The sequence below is a fragment of the Danio rerio genome, chromosome 5 (assembly GCF_052040795.2).
Source record: "Danio rerio strain M-AB ecotype USA chromosome 5, GRCz13ab, whole genome shotgun sequence".
Classification (NCBI taxonomy): Eukaryota; Metazoa; Chordata; class Actinopteri; order Cypriniformes; family Danionidae; genus Danio; species Danio rerio.
Genome location: NC_141025.1, coordinates 77,537,501 through 77,550,267, shown reverse-complemented (window position 1 = coordinate 77,550,267; position 12,767 = coordinate 77,537,501). Strand labels below are relative to the sequence as shown.

The following is a 12,767-nucleotide window of genomic DNA, read 5'->3' as shown; positions in this document are numbered from 1 at the left end:
CTGTCACGTGATGAACGAACGACTCAAGAAACAGAAGACTGGAAAGGTGAACTAATTATCATGGCTCCTATCGACTGTGTACATTGGTTAAGATTATATGTGACTGTAAGTGTAAAGTGAACGAACCCCTGACATTTAAAGACATGAAGAGGTGAGCTCAACAAAGAGACAACAATACCTTCATAGACAAAAGAGCAGGTACACATTGAATTATTATTTTCTCCTTCTTATAGTATTCTATTGATGACTTATTTGTCTTGTGATCAACCTTTTGGGCTCGTTGTAGATGTGTTTGGAAGCAATTCGTAACATTTTAATAATATTTTGGCAAATTGAACCAAATGAACGAAATGACTCAAAAAAAGATTTGCTCATCTTGATGAACGAGACTCAAAGATCTGAGTCAGTAAAATGATCCGAACTTCCCATCACCAGATGTGATGCGTGTAAATTGAGTTTTTATATTTATTTGACTAATATTATTGTACAATATGCAGATGTATACATGATTTAGTGGTTGTTTGTCCACTCAGTGATTTTGTTTTGTATGCTTGTCACACTTTAATGTTTCAGATCAAACTAATTTTAAATATTAGCTAAAGATAACACAAGTAAACTCATCATGCAGTTTTCAAATTGACGTTTTTATTGTTAAGAGAAAACAAAAATACAAAACTATATTTACAAGCTTTAAATAATTCACATTTTTTCGTATTTTAGCTTTATGCTCACCGACTCAGCATTTAACCCTGATTTCTCTTAATAAATGAAAATAACAAAGGGAAAATTAAGAGATAAAAAACTACAAATAAATAATAAATCTATAATAATAATAAATAAATAAATTAATAAAAATATTAAATATTAAATAAATAAAAAATAAATAAATTAAAATAAATAAATGAAACAACAAATAATAGTTTTTTATTTTATTTATTTATTTTTTTTTTTTTTTGCTAATTTTTTTTTTCTCTTCTCTCAACTTGATTTTCTTTTGGCAATTTTTGGGGATTTTTTTCTTTTTTATTTGCTAAATTCTTTTTTTTTTTTTTTTTTTGTTTACAAAACTGTGTTTGACCTTGTATGTATATAAGACCCTGATTTAACTTAACATTACTTGGATTGGGCCTTTTAAATGTAGAAGGAACATGATAACCCATTGATTCTAGACCTTATAGTCTGAAAAACAAAATGCAAATGCTCAAAAAAAGTCCCTGGAGTCCTAAGAAATCACACATAGGCTTACATCAACACTCAAAGATGTTGACTTACTTTGGCTGAGATGAATAACTTTACCAATAATGTGGGGAAAATGTGATCTATGGCATGGCAGAAAGCATTACGGCAATCATTTGGATCCAGTTAATGTTACTTAAACCTGTTATACAACTTACAAGGACACTAATGTTATATAACCATCTTCTTCAACAACATGCATCACTTTGGGTTTCCTGTCCTTAAAGGTCACTTTTATTCATTCATATTTTTTGGATGAGGATCTGATGACATTCATTTGAAATGGAAGTTCAGAGTGCGGCAAACTCTTATTAATGGCACAACATTTTTTTTCCCTCAGATTACACAACCGAATACATGGAGATCACTAATTAGCATCTGAGTCAACAATTCTGAACAACAAATGTTTGCCGGAGCCGGAAACTCAGTGTTTCTTAGGTAGCGCCTCTGGAGACATCCACTATCCTGTAGAGACATTCATGAATGAAGCAGAAAGCACCGCTCCATTTCTTTCTCGGTAATGGAAGTTTAGTTCCTAGGGCTGTTGGCTACTGACCCATTTACTCATTATGCAAGTTTCTCCTTGTGTGAAAGTGACATCCAAACAACCCTTAATTCCCCAGCCGTACCTCTGCAGATGGAGGAGCTCTGGGATTATACTTGTAAAACAGGACTGATTTCCTACTAGGCGTTTTTAAGTGTGCTGTTTGCATATTTGATGAATCTGCATGTTGATCTACATGCTGAAATATAACAGTAGAACTAAATGTAAAAGCAACTGTTTACTGAACAAGGGCTACAGATGCACATTGGCTCAACGTTGCTCAAAGGTTTTGCATAGAATAAACAGAGATGGAAGAACAAAGCAAGTTAATGACATTAGTCAACATGTTTCTTTCTATCTATATATCAATCTATGTCCATCTATCCATCCAGCTACATATCTATCCATTTATCTTTCCATCTATCTATCCGTCTATCCATCAAACTAATTATCCATCTATTCAACCATCCATCCATCCATTCGTGTTTATCCTCCCATCCATCTAACCATCCTTCCATCCAAGTATTTACCCCCTTATCCAACCACTTATCCAACTATATCCATCTATTCATCCACCCAACTATCAATCTATCAATCCAAACATAAATCCATTCATCTATCCATCCAAATATAGATCCATCTATTTACCCACCCATCCATTTAAATATATACCCATCTATCCAACCATCCACCCACCTGTCCAACCATCCACCCAGCTGTCCATCCATGCACCCACCTATTACTCAACTCTGTCCATATATCCATCTATCCATTTATTGTCTGTCCATCCAACTATGCACCCATTCATCTGTCCATCCATCCAGCCGTATATACATCTATCCAAATATCCATCCATTCATCCATGTATTCAACCATCCATTCATTCATCAGTCTATCTATCCTTCTATCTGCCCAGCTATATATCAATCCACCCAGCTATATATCCATCCATCCAACCACCCATCCATTCATCCATCTGTCTATCCAACCATCCATCCAAATATCCACCCACCCACCCATCTATCTAACCATACATCCATCTAACCATCCTTCTTCCATCCAACTATATACCCATCTATCCAACCATCCATCCACTCATTTATCCATGCACCCACCTATTACTTGCTCCATCCATCTATCCATTTACTGTCTGAACATCCAACCATTCATCCATCCAGCCATATATACATCTATCCGACCATCCATCCACCCATCCATTCATCCATCTGTCTATCCAATAATCCATCCAACTATATATCCATCTATCCATCCACCCACCCACCCATCTATCTAACCATACATCCATCTAACCATCCTTCTGCCATCCAACTATATACCCATCTATCCAACCATCCATCCACTCATCTATCCATGCACCCATCTATTACTTGCTCCATCCATCTATCCATTTACTGTCTGTACATCCAACCATTCATCCATCCAGCCGTATATACATCTATCCAACCATCTATCCATCTACCCATCCAACTATACATCCATGTATCCAACCACCCATTCATCCATCCATCAGTCTATCTGTCTATCCATCTATCCAACCAACCTTCCATCCATCGAACTATATATCCATCCATCAATCCAACTATATATCCATCTATCATCCATGTATCCATCAATCCATCAGTCTATCCATCCATTCCATTCAACCATCCACCCATCCAACTATATATCCATCCATCCCTTCATCCAACTAACTATTTATATCCATCTCTCCAACCATACATCCATATATTAATCTGCCCATCCAGCTATATCCATTTATTCACCTACCCATCCATCCAACCATCTATCCATCCAACCATCCATCTAATTATATATCCATCTATCCAACCATCCATCCATATTCATCTATCCAACCAACCATCCACCCATACCATCCATCCATCTATTGTCGTAATTCGACTACTTATCAATTAAAAATGATCAGACCGGAGGTTTTGAATATCAGAAAATAGACTTTATTCTCCATAATAAAGCCGAGAAAGAGCAGAGCAGACCCCAGAGCATTGTAAAGTCTCTCCTGGATGATTCCTATGTCTGGTTCTCTCTTTCCAAAGTCTCTCCTGCTCCTTCTGAAGTCTCTGTGTTTTTTACAATCTTTATACAGGTTATTTTTCACACCCCTAGGTGTCTTGTTTTAACTCTTGACCATTTTTGAATAGGTTTCTAGTCTAAGGGGTCCTGCTATTCTTGGCATTACAGGTCTATGTCAGCAAAGTATAGATGCAACTTATGCAAAGGAACTAAGTGTTTACATACATTGTCATAATAGCATAATCACTTGACAACATGTTACTCACTCTAGCTTCTGACACATATAGCTTCATACAAGTATTTAACATATTTAATCAGTGCTTTACATATTCAGTTATTCTACACAATCATTCTTCAGCATAGCCTTCTCCTACTGTTGCTCCTGCAAGCCTACTCATCTTACACCGTATTTTTAACACACGCTGGCATGTTTTCTGCAAACACTACATACATTTTAAAAAGGTAAAATGAACTGCTTTACACTTAGAAAATACTTCACACTGAGAGAATAGAAATCTTCTTCATCAGTCATCCATCCATGTCTGTGTTACAATTCTAAATTGACATTTTCCAGTAAACACCTCACAAAAATCTGACAGAACATTTAAAGCACACAGGCAGCATAAATGAGTTCACACTGAAATAATGATTGCATGACATATAAATAAATACAAATATGAAAACAGTGTACAGATTCAAAGTGTTCTCTATGATGAATCTACCTTTGTTAGCTTATACTATCATTCCTCCAGGTCCTCTTTTATTTTGCTGTGTGAAGGGAAATGGAAAGAACAGAAAATTTCTCTGAGGGGTAACAGCGTTTGGGAACGCAGCTGAGACTAAATGGATAAGAAATATGATACAGTATTATGTAAAGGCTGTTTTCCTGACCCAAGAAAAGCGAAGGTAATGCCGGGAGCTCAGAGGAAGGAAATAACGCTCGCATTTTGTGCTTTCTGCAGAGAGCGTCTGGTTTGGGACTCTAGAGAAATTGGTCATCAGATGGCCATGTTTTCTCTTCTCCACAGATGAGTCTTCCCATGAGACTGTATTACACAACACACACACACACACACACACACACACACACGTTTACAGTTTTTACGCGTCTATAGTTTTTTATCCACTAAAAATCTTTTTTAACAATTTTAATAATATAAAACTGTATTTTTATCAACAAATTGTGTTTTTTTTCCTATTTAACTTTGGTTCAAACTTAAAATTAACATGAAATCAAAAATGTTTGTGGTCAAAAATATTATTATTATCATATTATTAATTACAATTATTATACTTTATTACAAGTTAGATTTTTATTTTGGATTCAAACTTTTTTTTACCCTTTTTTACCTAACAAAGTACTGTTTTGCTTTATTTTTAAATCATAAATTGTAGTTTTGACTTGATTACAACAGAAAAGTGCATTTTAATATTGCTAAAAAAATGTGACCTGCCAAAAAATAAATAAAAAATACATTCACTCAAAAAGCTAAAATATTGTTTTTATAGAGACCATGAATAAATTTAATTAATTCACTTTCCTTTGGCTTAGTCCCTTTATTCAAAGGTTGCCACAGCGGAATGAACCGGCAACTTATCGAGCATATGTTTTACACAGCGGATGCCCTTCCAGCTGTAACCCAGTGGACCCTTTTCACATAACTTATATCAGTCATTGTAATCATAAATCCTTGAAAGTTTTTAATATTTAGATTTTTAAAAACGGCCACTTTATTAGGTACACTTTACTAGTACCAGGTTGGACCTATTTTGCCTTCAGAATTGCCTTAATCCTTTGTGGCATAGATTCAACAAGGTGCTGGAAATATTCCTCAGAGATTTTGCTCCATTTTGACATGATAGCATCACACAGTTGCTGCAGATCCCGTTCCACCACATCCCAAAGGTGCTCTATTGGATTGAGCTCTGGTGACTGTGGAGGCCATTTGAGTACAGTGAACTCATTGTCATGTTCAAGAAACCAGTCTGAGATGATTTACGCTTTATGACATGGCGTGTTATCCTGCTGGAAGTAGCCATCAGAAGATGGAGACACTATGGTCATGAAGAGATGGACATGGTCAGCAACAACACTCAATGTGACTGTGACACGATGCTCAGTTGGTACTAATAGACCCAAAGTGTGGCACGAAAATCTCCCCCACACCATTACACCACCACTGAACTGTTGATACAAGGCAGGATGAATCCATGCTTTCATGTTGTTGATGCCAAATTCTGAGCCGAGCATCTGAATGTGTCAGCAGAAATGGAGACTCATCAGAGCAGCAACGTTTCTCCAATCTTCTATTGTCCAGTTTTGGTGAGTCTGTGTGAATTGTAGCCTCAGTTTCCTGTTCTTAGCTGACAGGAGCAGCACCCGGTGTGCTCTTCTGCTGCTGTAGCCCATCTGCCTCAAGATTGAACGCGTTGTGTGTGCAGAGATGCTCTTCTGCAGACCTCGGTTGTATCAAGTGCTTGAGTTACTGTTGCCTTTCTATCAGCTGGAACCAATCTGGCCATTCTCCTCTGACATCAACAAGTCCTTTGCACCCAAAGAAATACCAGGACAGTAAATTTGTAGGACATTTAAACTTGCTTTCAGTTGTGTATAATACTAGAAGTTGTTTAGCCACTGTTTCCTTGGTTACTATAAGAGCTTGTGTAGCGAACGCAAACGCGGTTTCGCGTCGTCCGCCTCAGTTTCGGCCCTTGTTTTGACTCGGGAGGCGTGTCCAAACGCCAGGTAACCACTATATAGCGAGCACGCTAGCATTAGTCGGCAGGAGAAGCACTTTATCAGCATCTAGACCAGCAGCCTGTAAGTACATTTAAGATTTGTTTCAGTTGTTGTGTATGGTTTGAGGACTTGTTTCCAGCTGTTTGTGTAAAGTTGTAGGACATTTAAACTTGCTTTCAGTTGTGTATAATACTAGAAGTTGTTTAGCCACTGTTTCCTTGGTTACTATAAGAGCTTGTGTAGCGAACGCAAACGCGGTTTCGCGTCGTCCGCCTCAGTTTCGGCCCTTGTTTTGACTCTCGAGGCGTGTCCAGCTGAATTCAATCAGCTAGTGCTTTAGGGGTTATATAAACAACTAGTTCACCGCGGCAGCGGTCGCGGCAGCCTCGTGTGAAGACCGCCTCGTGTGAAGACCGCCTCGTGTGAAGACCGACGAGGGTAAAGACCATCGACTCTACCTGCGCGACTCCACCGAGCAAAGACACCGACAAAGCACTTGAGTACTTTACTGTATTGTTTTACTTTACACTTATTTTTTGTTGTCAGTGCACTTTTATTATGTGTTTTCTAATTCCTGTTGTTACTAACACTCGCAAAACACGGGAGGTGCGCTGCAGGCGTAATCTTCACAACCTTCGTTCAATACATGTATCTACTATTTCACAACTCTCTCTCTCCGTGGGCCTCTGGAATTGTCAATCAGCTGTTAACAAGGCTGATTTTATTACCTCCATAGCTACATATTCTGACTATAATCTCATGGCTCTAACTGAGACCTGGTTGAGGCCGGAGGACACTGCTACACATGCTACTCTTTCTGCTAATTTCTCTTTTTCCCACACTCCTCGTCAGACAGGGAGAGGGGGTGGGACTGGACTACTAATTTCCAAAGAATGGAAATTTACTCTGATACCGTCCCTGTCAACAATCAGCTCCTTTGAATTCCATGCAGTCACCATTATCCACCCCTTCTACATAAATGTGGTTGTCATCTACCGCCCACCAGGTAAATTAGGTCACTTCCTAGATGAACTGGATGTTCTTCTCTCATCTTTTTCTAATTTTGCCACTCCCTTATTGGTGCTAGGTGACTTCAACATTTACGTTGACAAACCGCAAGCTGCAGACTTTCAGACTTTGCTTGCCTCTTTTGACCTAAAAAGAGCACCTACTTCTGCTACCCACAAATCAGGTAATCAGCTAGACCTTATTTACACACGACACTGCTTCACTGATCAAACAATAGTAACTCCACTACAAATATCTGATCATTTCCTTCTGTCTCTCAACATCCACATTACTCCTGAGCCGCCACACACTCCTACACTGGTTACCTTTCGCAGAAACCTACGATCTCTCTCACCCAATAGACTATCCACCATTGTTTCAGACTCTCTTCCTCCATCTCGCAAACTCACTGCACTTGATTCGAACAGTGCCACTAATACACTCTGCTCCACACTAGCATCATGTCTAGACCGATTATGTCCTCTTGCATCCAGGCCAGCCCGTGCCAGTCCTCCTGCACCCTGGCTCTCGGATGCTCTCCGTGAGCATCGCTCAAAACTTCGGGCTGCGGAGAGAATTTGGCGGAAAACTAAAAATCCTGCACATCTCTTAACATACCAAACTCTTCTGTCCTCTTTCTCAGCTGAGGTTACTTCTGCAAAGCAGACGTATTACCGTCTGAAAATCAACAATGCCACTAATCCTCGCCTACTTTTTAAAACATTTTCCTCCCTCCTCTATCCTCCTCCTCCACCCGCATCCTCCACACTTACTACTGATGACTTTGCTACATTCTTCTGCACCAAAACTGCAAAAATCAGTGCTCAATTTGCTGCACCTACAACAAACACGCAAGATACAACACCAACACCACACACACTCACCTCTTTTTCTCAGCTCTCTGAGTCTGAGGTGTCCAAACTTGTGCTATCTAGCCATGCAACCACCTGTCCACTCGATCCCATTCCCTCTCATCTCTTGCAAGCCATCTCTCCTGCAGTCATACCAACACTGACTCACATAATTAACACATCTCTTGACTCTGGTTTATTCCCCACTACATTTAAGCAGGCTAGGGTAACCCCACTGCTAAAGAAACCCAACCTGGACCATACGCTACTTGAAAACTACAGACCAGTATCCCTGCTTCCATTCATGGCCAAGATTCTGGAGAAAGTAGTGTTCAATCAAGTCCTGGACTTTCTTACTCAAAACAATCTCATGGACAACAAGCAATCCGGCTTTAAGAAAGGCCACTCAACTGAGACTGCCCTGCTCTCGGTCGTGGAGGATCTCAGACTGGCTAAAGCAGACTCTAAATCATCAGTCCTCATTTTGCTGGACTTGTCAGCTGCTTTTGACACTGTCAACCACCAGATCCTGCTATCTACGCTTGAGTCACTGGGCGTTGCGGGCACTGTTATACAATGGTTCAGATCTTACCTCTCTGACAGGTCATTCAGGGTGTCTTGGAGGGGAGAGGTGTCCAACCTACAGCATCTAAACACTGGGGTACCTCAAGGCTCTGTTCTTGGGCCACTTCTCTTCTCCATCTACACATCATCTCTAGGACCAGTCATCCAGAGACATGGATTCTCCTACCACTGCTATGCTGATGATACCCAGCTATACCTCTCTTTTCATCCTGATGATCCCTCGGTTCCAGCTCGTATCTCAGCCTGCCTGTTGGATATTTCACACTGGATGAAAGATCATCATCTTCAGCTGAACCTCGCAAAAACGGAAATGCTTGTAGTTTCTGCCAACCCGACTCTACACCATAACTTTTCAATCCAGATGGATGGGGCAACCATTACTGCATCCAAAATGGTGAAAAGCCTTGGAGTAACGATTGATGACCAACTAAACTTCTCTGACCACATTTCTAGAACTGCTCGATCGTGCAGATTTGCACTCTATAACATCAGAAAGATCCGACCCTTCTTATCTGAACATGCAGCTCAACTCCTTGTTCAAGCTCTTGTTCTCTCCAAACTGGATTACTGCAACTCTCTACTAGCTGGGCTTCCAGCTAACTCTATCAAGCCTCTTCAACTGCTCCAGAATGCAGCAGCACGAGTTGTCTTCAATGAACCTAAACGAGCACATGTCACTCCGCTGCTAGTCCGTTTGCACTGGCTGCCAGTTGCTGCTCGCATCAAATTCAAAACTCTGATGTTTGCCTACAAAGTGACTTCTGGCCTAGCACCTTCTTATCTGCACTCACTTCTGCAGATCTATGTGCCCTCCAGAAACTTGCGTTCTGTGAATGAACGTCGCCTCGTGGTTCCATCCCAAAGAGGAAAAAAAATCACTTTCGCGAACGCTCACGCTCAATCTGCCCAGTTGGTGGAATGAACTCCCTAACTGCATCAGAACAGCAGAGTCACTCGCTATTTTCACGAAACGACTAAAAACTCAACTATTTAGTCTCCACTTCACTTCCTAATCTGCAATTGCCTATTTGAATATCACACTAACTGTACAAAAAAAAAAAAAAAAAAAAAAAAAAATTACTAACACTTCCCTTCTTAGACTTTACAGACCTGAAACTTGCCTTTAGTACTTATTCATTGTTGCTCTTAGTGGTGTAAATTGCTTCCTTGTCCTCATTTGTAAGTCGCTTTGGATAAAAGCGTCTGCTAAATGACTAAATGTAAATGTAAATGTAAATGTAAATGTAAATTTAACATATTCCCTCTTCTAGCTGCAGTTATCAGTCTCACAGTATATATTTTCTATTTTTTCAAAGTCTTAATAACACCTTCATGGAGTTTTTCTTATAATAGTTCAGCAAACAGAAGTGTAAAAGATCTATATTTGTTGTACTCATTCACTACGCTCTGTGTTTACCAACTATGACCACTTCTGCTGGGCGCATCGATTGGTTTTGGCACAACAAAGGAATTGTGTGGAACCCAGCATGTTTTACGGTGTTGTGTGCAAGCTTTTGGAGAAGAATTTGGAGAGGACTGCAACCTTATAATTTCAGGTGAGCTGTTGTTTTTCAGGGTTTTGTGTTTGTGTACGTACGGCTCCATCATCTACATTAGCTGAAGCCAGTGTTACTCTGATTCATCTCAGAAGGCCAAACCAATGTTGTGAAGCAGCACTCCACACTAATGAAATCCACTGCTTATTCAGAGAGCATCCTCTCAATGAACATCCAGTAAACAGTCCACGGCTGACATCATAAATTATTCAATAACGTGCTCACAATATGCCCTTTATTTATGCTAAACTGGTTATGAAATGGGAAACATTGGCATGCTACAGATTGTTGTACAACAGAAAACTTCCTGTACGCTTTAGAATTCAAAACGTACTTTTATTGAAGACAAGCTCCTTTAAACAGCTTGCTTTAGATGTTTTTTTTTCTCAGCATGACATAATACTTCCAGAAAAAGAAAAATCTATGCAAAAGATCAGATCCACCCACCGCTCTCACATGCAGAGACTCAAAATAAAAGTAGATTAAAGATGATAAAAGCGAACTGCCCTCCTACAAAAACACAACCCAATAGGTTATTTGTGCAAGCAGACAACAGATAGGTACATTTAAGCACCTTCTGATTTAAACAACATATTCAAAATGCACATTAAAGTGCAATGGACATATTTTTTTCATTTCCTTTATTTTTTAAAGATCATTTAATCTGACTGGTTTAGTCAACACAGGCTCATTAATAGTATGTGTTTCGACCTACAATTTTGAAACCACAAATATATACTTATGCCGCGGTCACACTAGAGTTTGAGCATGAGAAATTCTACCGTATGGCTCTGCGAAAAAGGGGCGGGACTAAACAATATGGTTAGACATTAAAAAAACCAAGCGATTGGTTCATATTTTAAATTTCTGTCCAGAGAGGTCTTGTTTTGATCTTCGATTGGTCAAATCACATGATTCGTTTTCACAGGTCAGAAATCACCAAGCTTGAACTCGAAGCCCAAGCTTGAAGCAAACTGCAAAACTTGCTGCACGAGCTTGCATTTCCAGTCTGACGCATTCGCATGTGTATGAATGAAAGTCTATGGGGAGAAAAGTGCAGTGTGACCACAGCTTTATACAGTTGACTGCAGTTTCTAGGTAAAATGAACACTAGGGGGCAGTATGAACAACTTTTGTTCCGTTTCAAGCTTTTTACAGAGACATATTATCAATCAATAAAGAATTAATTACATTCAAATTATGTAAATTGTTAACACCAGCTGCTTTTATATCAGTTTCCAGTAAAGCTGCGGTCACACTAGAGTTTGAGCATGAGAAATTCTACCGTATGGCTCTGCGAAAAAGGGGCGGGACTAAACAATATGGTTAGACATTAAAAAAACCAAGCGATTGGTTCATATTTTAAATTTCTGTCCAGAGAGGTCATGTTTTGATCTTTAATTGGTCAAATCACGTGATTCGTTTTCACAGGTCAGAAATCACCAAGCTTGAACTTGAAGCCCAAGCTTGAAGCAAACTGCAAAACTTGCTGCACGAGCTTGCATTTCTAGTCTGACGCATTCGCATGTGTTTGAATGAAAGCAGGCCCGTGCAGAGACCGTCCAAAGGGCATGTGCAGGATAAAATTTTTACATTTTTTTTTTGCGGTGGGGGCGGAGGGGGGTAGCGCGCGTACTGAAGAGCGATGTTGTCAAGCACGTTCTGATCAGCGGTGTTGTTGCGCGCCTACTGAAGGGCGGGACCGAGGGTGTGCCGTGTCGCGGGGGCACTCTTGATCATTTTGGAAGGGCACTTTCTATCCAAGACTAAAAAGGGCATGTGCACTGCACAGGTTGAGCCCTATGTGTGCACGTGCCTGAATGAAAGTCTATGGGGAGAAAAGTGCAGTGTGACCACAGCTTTATACAGTTGACTGCAGTTTCTAGGTAAAATGAACACTAGGGGGCAGTATGAACAACTTTTGTTTGGGTTCAAGCTATGTACAGAGACATATTATCAACCAATAAAGGATTGTTTTCATTCAAATTATGTAAATTGTTAACACCGGCTGCTTTTATATCAGTTTCCAGTAAAGCTGCGGTCATACTAGAGTTTGAGCTTGTGAAATTCTGTCGTATGGCTCAGTGAAAAGGGGCGGGATTAAACAAGATGATTCAACATTTTTTTAAAACGCGAGTGATTGCTCCATGTTTTAAATTCCGGCCAGAAAGGTCAAATTTTGATCCTCGATTGGT

The 12,767-nt window shown here is 39.7% G+C and overlaps 1 protein-coding gene across 1 annotated transcript; it reads left to right on the top strand.

Annotated features, from left to right (window-relative positions):
- The first annotated feature begins 6,445 nt into the window (after positions 1-6,445).
- Positions 6,446-10,098, top strand: LOC147844545 (uncharacterized). The gene is made up of 2 exons (XM_087254506.1): positions 6,446-7,578; positions 7,660-10,098. Exons 1-2 carry the CDS (start codon positions 7,131-7,133, stop codon positions 9,936-9,938), a joined length of 2,727 nt encoding a protein of 908 aa, XP_087110632.1. The 5' UTR covers positions 6,446-7,130; the 3' UTR covers positions 9,939-10,098.
- The last annotated feature ends 2,669 nt before the right edge of the window (positions 10,099-12,767 follow it).

Coding starts and splice junctions, on each gene's coding strand:
- LOC147844545 (XM_087254506.1), top strand. CDS start 7,131: ATGTGTTTTCTAATTCCTGTTGTTACTAACACTCGCAAAACACGGGAG. Junction 7,579..7,659: donor TGTCATCTACCGCCCACCAG/GTAAATTAGGTC, acceptor TATTGGTGCTAG/GTGACTTCAACATTTACGTT.